Source organism: Lissotriton vulgaris, chromosome 1_2 (genome assembly GCF_964263255.1).
Source record: "Lissotriton vulgaris chromosome 1_2, aLisVul1.2, whole genome shotgun sequence".
NCBI classification, from domain to species: Eukaryota; Metazoa; Chordata; class Amphibia; order Caudata; family Salamandridae; genus Lissotriton; species Lissotriton vulgaris.
The window spans coordinates 164,146,688-164,160,846 of record NC_141686.1 but is presented as its reverse complement, the minus strand read 5'-3'; the positions used below and the strand labels follow the sequence as shown (position 1 = coordinate 164,160,846).

The following is a 14,159-nucleotide window of genomic DNA, read 5'->3' as shown; positions in this document are numbered from 1 at the left end:
GATGTTATTGCACCAAGGATATTGTGCTGCATAGCTAATTACTTATAAGGTCCCAAAAGCGAAACCTATTGGCTATGCCAATGCTTGCTTATAAATATTTCTGGATTGACTCTGAATTCTCACATGTGTTTGCATCACTGCTGATCCTGTGCTATTGAATGCAACTTACAATCTCTACTGACCACACTTTCAAGAAGACATGATAGGAACCTTCCTGGGTTGATATCCACCGTGCCAAAGTTCTCAAATATGTACTAGATTCTTAACGGATGTCAGGGGAAGGACTAGCAGGAATACTATGGCAGCTGATCACATGTTTACTGGAAGAAAGGACAGGAGAACATGTCCAGTAATAGATTACCATTAGCGGAGTCATATCAGAGACACCTATATCTGCAGGGAAGCCAGTGAGCATGCAGGGGACTGGAGATCTACCCACTGTGAAGTGATGTGTTCATAGACTCCCTTCCAAGAAGGGAGTGCTGGGAAGAACTTTTGTGACCAAATGGTAGTCAAATTCCTGCAATTCAATATTATTAGTTAGCAAGCCCTTTAGTTGAGTTGGCCTTCATAATATGTCAGGTGTTTGTTTATGCTTTGATTAAACAATCTCATGACAGTACTTGTGACGAATTCTGGACAGTGCAGTACCTACTGTCAAAGCTCAAGCACTAGTGTTTTACCTGCACTGGTCCTATAAAAGGATATTTCCTGACCAGTTACATTGGTCTGTAGCATGAAGGGCGTGCCACAAGGATCTTCACTCAGCCCCACCCTCTTCAACGTATACATGAGCCCCCTCGCGGCCATCGCACGCCAAAACAACCTCAACATCATCTCCTACGTTGATGGCACTCAACTGATCCTCTCACTCACCAAAGACCCTAACACCGCCAAAACCAACCTACATGAAGGAATGAAAGAAGTAGCCGAGTGGATGAAGCTCAGCCGTCTGAAACTGAATTCAGACAAAACAGAAGTCCTTATCTTAGGTACCTCCCCCTCCGCCTGGGACGACTCTTGGTGGCCAGAGGCCCTTGGAAAAGCACCCATCCCGACGGACCACGCACGGAACCTGGGCATCATCCTGGACTCCTCACTCTCGATGACCTGACAAGTCAACGCTGTTTCATCATCCTGCTTCAACATCCTTCGCATGCTCAAAAAAACATTTCGCTGGATCCCCACCGAAACTAGGAAAACGGTCACCCACGCACTGGTTACAAGCCGCCTGGACTACGGAAACACCCTATACGCCGGTACCAGCGCAAAACTTCAGAAAAAACTCCAACGCATCCAGAACGCATCAGCCAGACTCATACTAGACATCCCGCGTAAAGACCACATTTCTGGTCACCTGAAAAACCTCCACTGGCTCCCCGTCAATAAGAGGATAACATTCCGCCTCCTAACCCACGCACACAAAGCTCTTTACGAACTTGGACCCGAATGCCTCAACACACGACTTTCCTTCTACACCCCCTCCCGCCAGCTACGCTCTTCCAACCAAGCCCTTGCTGCTGTACCTCGCATCAACAAAACAACCATGGGAGGAAGATCCTTCTCCTACCTAGCGGCTAAAACCTGGAACTCACTTCCCATTCACCTTCGCCTCACTCAGAACCACCTAGCATTCAGAAAACAACTTAAAACTTGGATTTTCGACATATAATCCCCCACCCTTCTTCTAGCGCCTTGAGACCCTCTGGGTATGTAGAGCGCTATATAAATTAATTGAATTGAATTGAATTGAATTGTTGTTGCCCGGCTGGCAGAATGCCATTGATAATGGATGGAGCTTCTATTGCTAACTTGTTTCGGTGAAACTACTTTAAATGTAGGCTTGCTTAATCTGAGACTGCTCCAGGGATTCATTTGACTGGCGACTGTCTTCAACATTTACAACCATAAAGACACAACTGCTGCAGGTTGACGGTTTTTCCTGCAAAATGACTACTGTTCGCCCGATTGGGTAAACTGCATGCTTATTACTGTACTCATGCCAACATACTAGTTATTTGACTCTGCCTTACAGAATAACAATTGCTGTTCAATAAACCCATTAGACAGTGACCCACGAGCCAATAGTTTGATCTGCTGTAGAGCCGAGCCCAACCAGCACGGTGACCCATTAACACCCTTATGTATTTGCAACTGAGTACAGGTCTTCAAATATGCAACATACTATAATATACTCTACACTCACACTGATAGCCAGGCCTGGGTTCCCAAACATTTATCAAGAAACACCTCAGCATCCTGCAGGTTCCACAGCATGTCTCCCGGTACTTTAGTCTTACCCAGGTGGTTGATGTCTAGTACATTTGCTTCTCGATGACCATGAAGCTAGGTCATTGTTCTGTGCATCTACAACACATACTTTAAAAAATCTGGTTAGCTATGTAAAAATGTTATGTCTTCTCATGTTTGAAAATATATCAATATATATGTTATTACTCTACCCATTAGTCGACTGATCACTTCATTCTTCAATGCACTTATCTATACAGTTCTCTACTGTTTGATGAAACAATCTATCCACTGTATGCTCTTTAATCTGCATACCTGTCAATTTTTCATCATCTGTTTATCTGTATAACACTGTTTACTAAATCAGCCTACAATCTAAATACTTAACTGATTCAAGTAAGTTGTTCATTACAAATGTCTGTCTAATGCCCCTCCTTGTGAAGCTTACCGGAACGCTCACGGGACAATGAATGATAAACAGATCCATATAGTCCAGTTGAAGCTCCTTTAGGGATTTCTCCAGGCCCAAACGGACCATCTCTGGGGAGTTATAATTTGGCGACAGCTGTAGCAATAAAACCACAAAATAAATCAATTGTACATTAATATACTGGTCACATTTTACTAGCAGACACAAACATCTTCTAACTGGAAAATCTCATCTGAATGCTTTTTTCTCAAACATTACCTTTCCAGTGTAGAATATCTCTTCTCTCGTCACCACGCCTTTTGCGATCATCTCACGAATGGCTTCGCCAACCTCCACCTCATTTTGGTACAAGTGGGCAGAATCAATATGGCGGAAGCCAAGCTCGATGGCCAGTTTCGTAGCATCCTTGGCTTGACTTTTCGGCACCTAAAGCATCCGTCAACAATGAAGTCGGGGTTGTGAGATTGTGTCTCATTCAATAAAAGTCAAAAATGCGTATTACCAGACGGACAACAATTTAAGAAAATTGTCACATTTTTAAGAAATGGTGACTGTTACATACCTTCAGTAGTAGGATAGCATACCTGTAAAGGGTGCTATTGAGTAGATTTCTATTATAACAGTTAGAGGTTGCTGTGCTGGACACAAACTATGAAAAGAAAAGCATATAGACTTCCTTCCAACATTACCGTTCTGTGGCTATGAGATGATCTGGTATAGATGCTTAACAGTCATATACTAACAATGGCACTTGCCCGCCTCTGGGGGTGTAAAACATGTTGGTATTGGAATGGGAACGCGTGTGAGCACGCATGTGTGTGGGTATGTGTGTCTACTAGTCTTTGCCCACCTGCTCTACAGCAAGAGCCAACCTTGTAAACAATCCTCACTCATTGACTTAAAGTCAGACCTCTGCCTCACTGTTGCTGAGAATGGGTAAAATACCTTGCTCATAGTCAGCACACAGAGTTGTATCCTGTCTTTAGATAAAGAGCTGCTCTTTCTCATGGACCAGATCTACAACACTGTTGAAATCCACCCACTTTAAATCTATGCTATTTTTTTACATTTTAAGCATCACTCTAGGATTTCAAGGCTCTGTTTCACAGTATTTCTCCACACAGTTGCCGCCTGCCCATTGTTCCCCTTCATATGCACCGTTATACACTGTTGTAGAGGATTGGTCAGATGTATCATTCATTATTTCAAATACTCTTAGGATATTTAATGTTCCTTTGAAAGAAAAAGAAGACCCATTCTGTTACCAGATACAGCGTGGAAGCAGCAGTGCTCTGCTTCAATCTGCCTAATTCATATTTAGAAAGGCAGATCTGAAGATGGTGTAGCTTCAGTTCAGGAATATCATCCCAGGACATCCTGGCACCACTCCAGAAAGTGGAACTAGGACTTGGATTTCTTAAAATCTTAGGGCATCTTTAAGATTTTGACAGAATGGGAGAACCACAATACAATGTTGAATAACACTTGAAATTCCAAAGTTTTATTTGACGGTAAATGCTCGCTTAGTTATGCTTATGGACACCTGCAAGAAGATACTAATTATGCTATTTTTCTCTATTATGAGCTACTTCTTGCAAATATGTAGCTTTAAATCAATCATCTCTAATCCTTTCCTTTGCCATTTTTCTTTATTTCATCCACTCAACATTACTCCTCCTTGTACCCTTTTCCTCCAGTCTTAGGTAATTGCAGTGATGAGTCAACTCCAGAGGTTATCCAATAAAGACTTTTAATGATAAAAGTGAGATAAGATGAGGCTGCTGTAAAGTGCACAGGTAGCTCCCAATAACCGTCTCTGGATCACAACAAAGTACATTCTATGACTGAACTTATGGCCCACCAGTGAGCAAGCTTCAACATATTATATCACAAGCTTGATATGAGGTTACAGAGGGATGTATGACATTACAACGCATGCTTTTACCACGCATGCCTTTACAACGCAGTTTTTACATCGCAATCCAATACAACCACGTGTCTTATGTTTTTAGCATTCTTGACATAACCTTCTGTAACACCAGAAACTGCTGAGGCCAGTCCATAAGGCATATAGCAGAATTGAAAAGTACCTTCAGGTGTTACAAATGAACTAGCTCCACATGGTGATACGTTGTTCGAAGACCTAATTTGGTAATCAATTTGACCTTACCTATAGTTGTGATCAAATCTTCTCTGTAAGTCATGTGACAATTCTCTACCCAAATAGCATTTTTGACGCGTAGTAGGTCGATGCATATGCTCCCTCATTTTGTTTTTTGTCAGAACTACAATAGAAAACCAAAGCGTCGCTTTTACTGGCTCAAGTATTCCATCTTCCTGCATTTTCTTGAGAATCAGGGACAGTTCCGCCCCTTACACTTTGTAAGGTAGCCTGTTTTTATCAAGAACGCTCAAATATTTTACTTTGATGGATTGAAAAAAGTTCTTGATTCCACCTCTTTTCTCATGTAAAACTTAGCTAAACCTTTCCATCCAGTTATGGTCAATATCAGTATTTACTACTGAAACAGGTATTTCTGCTCAGGGCTGAGGACCATGTAAACAGCCTGGTGCCACCATCCTAACAAATTGATTTCCTTGTGAGCCACATATACTTAGCTTAACGGTCCATTTTGCTACCTTCGAAGGCATTAGTTGTTACATCTGTAGGTGATAATATTCTCTTAGACCAAAGTTCTGTGTGCCTTTCTATCAAATTCATTCTTGCACCTGAATCTAGAAGTAGTTGAATATCTATACCCTCAAGAGTTACGGGCACATGAGGATCACTGTACTGTCTATTGTTCTGAACACATCCTACTTCCACAACATTTAAGGAAAGTACCAATTCATTTATTTTGCTTTCTACCATGTCAGACTCTTGAGAAAGACCTTGGTCTTTGAACACTCCTCAGAATAACATGTTAGTTCCTGTACAAACTTTACTAAAGTGTCCTACTGTATTGCACCTCCAGTATTCAAGAGCTATATTGAGACACTTCTTAAAATTGGACAAACGAAAAAAAGATCAACACCTAGAACATTGTTCAGGTTGAGAAGCATATAGTACCTCTTCCTCTACTTCCAATGGATGGTTGAGGTTTGATGTTGGCACCTACTCTGGCTATATGCATAATAGAATAATGAATTTTTAACTGCTTGGTATATTTTTGAGAGCATACTTTTGTTATATCCACAGCTTAGGGCCAGATTTAGATCTTTGCGGTACCATTGTCCTGTTGCGGTGGCGGTTTGAGTACTCCATCGAGCTGACGGCAGTCCACCCACTGTATTTAGATGTTGCGGCAATAGACAGGACTCCGCTACGGCAGTGTCTTCTATGCTGGCTAACAGTACTCGGTCGCTGCCAGGTCGGCGCGATTGCGCCGAGCTCATTTAGATGTTTCCATTGTACTGGCGATGTCCGGGTGTCCGAGTCCTGAAGGAGTGAGACCCTGCTGGTGTGGACACAGGTCAATCAATCAATCATAGACATTTATAGAGCGCTCTACTTACCCGGAGGGTCTCAAGGCGCTAGGGGGGGGGGGGGGGGGGTGCTGCTACTGCTCGAACAGCCAGGTCTTGAGCTTCTTCCTGAAGGCGAGGTGGTCTTGGGTCAGGCGCAGGTCGGTCGGGAGGGAGTTCCAGGTCTTTGCGGCCAGGTAGGAGAAGGGCCTTCCTCCTGTCATCGCTCTTCGGATGCGGGGGGCGGCGGCGAGGGCGTGACTGGCTGATCGGAGGTGACGTTTGGGAGCGTAAGAACTACTTATCCTTATCTCAATACACATATATTTTTTGTGAATGTGCCATGATGTATATGTAGGCAATGTGTAATGCCCATTTCTTACATATTGCATAGCACACCCACATACACACACTAATGTATGTACACCGACAGTCATCACAAGCACAACACCCACACCCACCACCAGAAATATAATTTTTTTATGCGTCAATACAGGTGTGTTCATTTTAACATGATAAGTGGTAAGATGTGCGCTCATGTATGACACAAACAAATTTGCATGTAAGAATACACAGACAAATACTAATGTTAACACACAATTAATAATGAGACAGGTGACATAGAAGCCTCACTTGCATTCCAGTGACAACAAGGTGGCTGAGCATTGTGATAAAGTGGTAGCAGAACAGGAGGACCTGAACGATAGGGTTCAAAATGGGACCTGAAGTGGTAATCCGAAAAAAGGTACGTTTTCATCTTCTTTTCATTTTCCGCCAACCCGAGTTTGGAGGTTTTTCCGCCAAAGTAGCCTCGACGGAAAGGCACATCGTAATCAGGACAGGAGGAATCTTGGCGGGACTCCCTCCGACAGCTGCTTATGTCTCTGACGACGTCGATGTGGGAGCAAATTGGGCAGAAGGGGTGTATGCTTGCATAATTCCAAAACGTAGAAATAATATTTATATATTGATTTGGAAACAAAGCGCAAAATAGAAAGAAGAAGCATGCTATTCGTGGTTGAGATCTCTTGTGTGATCAGCTGAAGGGTGCAGATAGCTGTGGTGTATGTAGGAAGTGCTTCAAATACGAAGCCTCGTTTACAAGGCCTGTGCGCCGTTGGAATGTCACTTTTAAAGATGTTCCGGCCGTGCACTGGGCTTAGCCATATCCACACCGCCACGTAAGGCCACCCTGTGTGGCTTTTCATGGCTTTGTAAATATGGAGTGAGACAACTGAGCGCAAGTCGCTGCGTTGCCTCACACAAGGATAGGGAGGCCTGCCATGGGCGTTACGGTGGGTGTTCCCACGTAACACCCATGACATTTGACATATTACCAGATTTACAAATTGTAAACCTAGCAAATGCATCAAAAAGCCGACGCCTCTCCTTCGGAGGTGAGACAAGGAAAAATAATTATTTCTCCTTGTTTTATCCTCCTTCTACATGTGCTGCATTCAGCAGCACACATAGAAAGAGGAAATTGCCTGAATTAATTCCTGCACAAAAAACAATCATCCCTACAATGCAGCCAATGTGGTGCAAGGGTGCCTGCGTTGGCGCATGGCAGGCAATTGAGCGCCAGCACAGGGAAATATCTATCTGATAGGTATGGCATATTCCTGCCTTTTCTTTTTCTGTAGGGCAGTGCAGCAGGAAGGCTTGCAGCGCTGCCCTATGGCATAAGTGTGTAAATGAGACCCACAATGTTTAATGAGTTAAATAACACTAGCATGCCAATTGTTGAAGAAAATGCCAGTGAATTGCGTTAATCAAAATTATCGATTAGATGTAGAGTTAATGCAGTTTTCAGAACCTGTGTAATAGTTAACTTCCTGAAGTGATGTCATATGTGCGGCAGTAGTACTGCAGAGACTGACAAAATAAACACCAGAACGGACTTCAGAACAGAGTTATGAGGTTAGATGAGCTGCGGTGAATAAATGCGTGACACGAAACCCATGGGAGGCATACTGCATACTGTTTTTTAGTACTAACCTTTTACCTAGTTACGGTAATGCCTAAAAGACATGAGGTTTTCTCTGAAAACTAGCCACATTCATTATGCATGAGGATTCTTGGAATCACAGCAGGACACCATCTCCAGCATAATAACTATGTATAAGGGTCATTCCTTCTGTCATCCTAGTCGGGACATGACACAGCAAGGTATATCCCCTGGGGGTACCACTTTGGGTATATATACACCATATCGTGCTGAGGTAGTCAGAGGAGAAAATGTCTTCCATGCCGACACACTGATGCAACACTGTCCCCATTGTTTATTCTGTGTATTTCTCTGAGACAAAGTGAGCACGAGTGACTGAGCGAAAAGTATCGCACTGTTTCCCTGATCCTGAGGGATCACGGTTGTCATGTCTGATAGTTGCCAAGAACTATTCTCTCCTTGGTTAGAGGTGTTTCTAGTGGCACTGTGAGCTAGCGGTTATACAGGCTAACATACCCGGTAGGGGTGTCTAGAATCAGTTCGGACACCAGTCCTAAAGTGTATGTTGTCTAAATGTGCAGATCCTATTTAGGTTTATAGGAACTACACGACAAGATCCCGTTCATCAACATTGTAGGAATGAGTCTACTCCAGAAGTAGCCCAACAAAGTCTTTTAATGATAAAAGTGAGTTAAGTGGCCCCATGCCCAATCACCATCTCTGCCTCAATTCGGGAAGGGCCTCAAGACCTGGCTCTTCGCCTGAACAGCAGACCTGCCCCCCACCCTGCAGCGCCTTGAGGTCCTTATGGGTGAGTAGTCGAGCTCTATAAAATCCATACTGATTGAATGCCATCTGTGGCACCTTCAACCAGGCCTGGCCTTTTAGCCAACAGCATTTTGTATGACAGGGTTTTTTAGCCCCAGCGTAGAATCTCATGGGAGCAATTACAAGTTCTAGTATCCAAGTTTCTGTTGACTAAAGCATCAGGATTGGCTTTAAGTGTCACAGGTGTTATGGGCAATTTGGTAACATTGTATTACTGCTCACAATAGATATTCTGACTGATATTTTAAATGGAATATCTGGAGAAATGCCCTATAAGACACACATTTACGAGAAGGAGAGATGAAGACTTACCTCTTTTGGGGCATAGGTGCCGAAGCCCAACACCGGTATCCGCTGTCCGTCATTCATTGTGATGAAGGAATCTTTGTTGAGCTCCATGGTCTCTCCAGCAGGCTTCTGGTATGATGTGCTGAGTTAGTATTGGAAGCTGTGGCGATGCTAGATAAATAAACATTGACACAGGAAGGATTGGTAATATACATATTTTACTTAAATTCAAATAAAGGCAAGCATACACAAACTATGGGGGTACCACTTTGGGTATATATACACCATATCTTGCTGAGGTAGACAGCAAGATATCCTGTCATGACATACAGAACCAAATGTTCACAACACATTGAAGACAGTGTGACACGTGAGTAGTTTGTCATCAAGATAGGTGATCATGCTACGCTTTATGTCCACATAGATTTACACAAATCCAACCACCTAGCTTTCAATGACGTGGTACTTGAGAGACAAATAGCATTTAGTACTTAAAGCAGTACTACTCACATACTACAAAATGCAGTTCACAAACCTATGGTATGAGCCTTCGCCTCCACCTTCCCTATATTTTCTTTGTGCAGCTGAATCTCAAAGAGACAGATCTCCGCACACACATAGGTATGCAGTTGTGTGAGAGGGATTAGGAGAGTGGTGTAAAAATTGGGAATAAGTAATACTAGATGGAAGGAGTTTAGAAAAAATTTGGGGTGGATTACATTTTGGGGAGGCGCACACTAATAAACATACCCACAAAACAGTAAGACTTTTTAAAAGGGATCCCCATCAGCTAGTGCGAAAATACTATTAATACCATTACACTCATAAGTTCTGTTGTAGGTGACTCCACCCCAAAATTTGAAAGTGGAGAGGTGTAAATCTCTACCTGGAAATGAGGAATACACCAAGGTGTAGCAGTAAATATACACTTGGGTAAATATGCATTTACTTTTATAAATCAGGCCCGTTGTGTTCCAAGTTCTGTTTTTAATGGATAAATCAAGTGAACTGACTTGTTTGTGTTAAAAGTACTAACCGTCAGATGAAAGTGAGACATTTCTGACAATCACAGTTAAAGTATGGCAGGTTTAGTAAAGCAAATGGTTGGAGCTAAGCCTATATTGAACCCATCTGCAAGTTGTTGTAATATGGTCCTTTGCAAATAATACACTAGAACTAGCACTGTCAGTTGTGTTGGTTCTACTACTTTACAACGATGATCACAAGTCCACGCACACACAAAATCTTGCACCACTGCTTTATGATGTATCTCTTCTGTACATGCATCCCCTACGTACACAGAACAGGTATCAGCATGGGCATCGGCAATGGAGGTTTTTTTGCTTACTTGGAATGGGCACCATGAAGACAACAGAAATGCAAGCACAGACCAAGTACCAACAGGGCCATCAGCAGTGCAAGCTACCCTCAAACAGAACAAGTATAGCTGTGGCTGGCCCTTCAGGGCATAGGGACAATCACTGCAAAAGCAGTATCCTAATAGGTAGGGTAGGTCTGAGGTGGGGGTTGTAGGAACAGGAAAGGGGTCCTTTCAGATCTTTTCCCCAGCCATTGAAGGTTTGCGCATGCATTAAAAAAAGTCACCAGTGTTTGAAGTTTGAATTTAATTAACTAAAGGGCACCTGATATGTCCTCAGGAATCAGAATATAGGTAACAGCAATCTACATTATTTTATCACTGAGAAGTGGAACTAATACTATCCTTAGAGCTCAAGCCTGGATTTGTAGCACTATGTGTGAAACCACCTAGCTTGTAAGATCATTGTGGTATCCAACTGAATATTTCTCTCCTTGGTTATGATCCGCCTTGCCCTTAAGCTTCTACTCATTCTGCAGCGTTGAACTTGGGGATGTTTATGTGACTGAATTAGGGGCATTGAATTGCCCTTTACTTCGCTTATGTGACTGCCCATGATCCTTCCGACTCCATCTTGAGACGGTTCATGTGCAATAATAGCTTCCGGATTTACTGCTATATCTAATTTATGGGACCTGTGCTTTATAATCTATTAGAAACGTATCTGGAATTTACTATCTCACTAGAATGGTAGCATGAGTTTAATACTAATCTCTGCAGCAGAAGTGATCATCGACCTAGTTACATTCCCCGACATGACAACTTATATAGCAATTACTCTAGAACATGGTCTGAGAAATCACGTAAGGCATACCTAGCGTAATGCTGATTCTGCTGCCCCAGTACTACCAGATGCTAAAGGTACTCTCTTGCGTACATTGTGCCATGGCAGTTTCATATTCATTTAGTAGACATAGAAGGGGTTATTAACAGTGCTTGGTACAGACCAATGTTACCTGAAGGTACAGTAGACGCACAGTGCCTGAAGGGATTGAAACAAGCTTCAGACCTAGCTTGTCAGATGTTTTACGAGACCAGGAGCCTAAATGTAATGCTGGCCCTCTTGATGCCACATCTGTTATGTTAGGTGCCATTAGCTCATGTGTCATACGCCACCTACCTGGATCCCTGATGATTCCAATGGGGCGGAGACTCTAGTTCCCGAATCCTCTCCAAACTTGCCCTAGGTTTACAGGAGGAGACACTGCTCTGGTGGCAAATCCCGGAGGGAACGGGTTTGGGATGGAGAGAACATATAGAGTCAGAGATTCTGTGGCTCGTGTACCCAACAGCAACACTGTAGCAGGCATTCACACCAGTCTGATGAATGGTACTGGCAGATGTGGTAGGTAACACATAATAAGGCTTGAGTCTAGTATTAACTCGATCTCTTAAGGTATCATCTCACCAAAGCTTTTCAAATCTCAACTAACCTTTAGTTTTGTTTTCATTTAGATTGCCTGTAGATGCTCCTTCATCAAAATATTTGAAACTGTAGCGAGTAGGATTTCAGCATTAAACCCATAAGCAAATTTGAATGGGGTTAGCTTCACCCACGTCCTCTTTGGCAGAGCCCAACCAACAGTCTATACAAGTTGAACAAAAACACTGGTTACCGATGTTTGCAGCACAATGTTGCGACTGAGAGTAGTAAAATCAAGTCTGTTAATGCGTCTCTCCTTTTCTTCTTGGTCTTTTTCCATCCAGGTGCAAGACCAATGCAGGATGTTTTTTGCGGGTAGGTCGAAGCGGGAAGATCAAGGGAGCTGGCAAGACAGAGTCCTGGAAGCTGGGAAACTGGTAACTGGCAGGTGAAGAGGCTAAGCGAAGGCGAAGTTGGGGAAAGGTCTTTAAATTAGACTGCATTAGAACATTCATAAAGGTCACATTCTAATTGTTTGTAACAAGGAACAGGTGCTGGGGATTAATTTGTTGAGGGTTGTCTTCCAGAAGTTACGGCTCATGTTGAGGCCCTCTATGCCAGTTGATTGATGCTTATTCCTGTGGATTTTCTGAATGTGTCCATGTGCGTGAAACCTGTCCTTGCATATGCATGGTCAAACATTTGTACAGGCTATTAGGCTTTCTAAAACAAACCAGGACACAGAAGCTGCAGCTACCTATTACCAACAGCATGTAGTATGTTCAAAAGTCAAGATACAAGACGTTTGCTCATTCATAAGTGTTTGGAAGAATGATATTCAGTCATGCTGGTAAATTGTGATAGTCAAGAGAGGTGAACTGTGGCAGGAATCCTGACATGTTTTTAATTATAAAAAATATGGTGCTCTGGGGAAAGAGAAAACATGGCCTCTGTCTCCATAGAGTGGTGCGGCCATGTAAGCTGCCTCATTATTATTGAGGCTTGCTTTCAATACAAAATCCATAATCAAATATCACTGAAGAAGATTGGGGCTTTAAAAAGCAGGGGGCGTGGTCATAGAGCAGGCTCTACTGCCAATCCATAGTAATCAACGTTTACCCTGCTTCAGACACGAAAGTTTAATGTGTATCATGAGAACCTGAGGTTGAGATACGTGCTCAGGCCATGCCCGTTTCATTCTGGAAACCCAGCTGCAGCTGCAAATATGAGTTTGGTGAGACAGGGATTTTTAGACTAGCATTGAAATAAAGTTACAATCAATTTTGTTGGGACAACAAAGGTCAGAGTAAAATATTATTGTGGTCTTACTTCGTACAGCTCCAACAGTCTGTTGCAAACACCATTGGATACAACACTCCACAGAGCCAATCCTTGTTCAAGACTGGATGGATTTTGTGCAGGTCTCAGTTGTCTTGTTTTTATTGGCGGCTTTCCTCACTTTCTGTGCTTGTCCTGCCTACTAGAGGTTTTTAGTTTCTCCATTGGTAAATTTGTTGTCGATGGTGTGACACACTGCCTACGAGGGTCAGGTTTCTCCAAGGTAGATTTGTAGTTTCTGTTTCCGTCTCCAGCACAAACTGCCTCTTTCGCCTGTTTCCATGCACATCCTGCCTATCGTATTGCACATTCCTTGCTTCTCAGTGTGTCCTATCTCTTGGCACATGCTTCATATTTTCATGCTCCTTATTGCATTTGCATGTTAGTTCAGTATCACTGTACCCCAGATGCACATCAGTGTATTTCGCCATCTGTATCCACAGCATTCCGCCTAAAACCCCCGCCACCCGCACCTCTTTAACGTGCGTCTGTATATCCTCCACGTCTTGATGCACCTCTGGCATTTATCACTGCCCCCTGGTATATCTTGCTGGACTTGATATGTGTTTCAATGAGCACTGTGCCCGTTTTGCTGCGAATTCCCAGAGTCCTTGAACAATTGCCTTTCTCCCTACACTCCTCGTCGGTCCCTTTACACCATTTGAAGGTCTCCTTTCTTCCTTTCTCATAGCAAACTCTTCCTGACTCTATGCATCAGGTCTGTAAGTGGGTTGAAAAAAGTGGGCATGACCTATGAAGCGTAACTAGGACATCTTTCTATAAGATGTGTTAGCTTATATAATTAAGGGTGTGGTTGAAACATGTAAACTGTAAACCTGTGATTCCCATAGTATTACAACTAACCAGTATT

The 14,159-nt window shown here is 42.9% G+C and overlaps 1 protein-coding gene across 2 annotated transcripts in view; it reads right to left on the bottom strand.

The window, feature by feature from the left end:
* The window catches only part of LOC147734756 (aldo-keto reductase family 1 member C1-like), a 124,383-nt gene that overhangs the window by 96,835 nt on the left and 13,389 nt on the right, over nucleotides 1–14,159 (bottom strand). For both annotated transcript variants that reach the window (XM_086953036.1, XM_086953037.1), the window contains exons 2-4: nucleotides 9,234–9,380; nucleotides 2,939–3,106; nucleotides 2,699–2,815 (exon numbers count right to left, since the gene is read on the bottom strand). In XM_086953036.1, coding sequence (XP_086809162.1) covers nucleotides 2,699–2,815; nucleotides 2,939–3,106; nucleotides 9,234–9,320 — 372 coding nt within the window. In that variant the 5' untranslated portion in view covers nucleotides 9,321–9,380. The remainder of the gene's footprint in view (nucleotides 1–2,698; nucleotides 2,816–2,938; nucleotides 3,107–9,233; nucleotides 9,381–14,159) is intronic.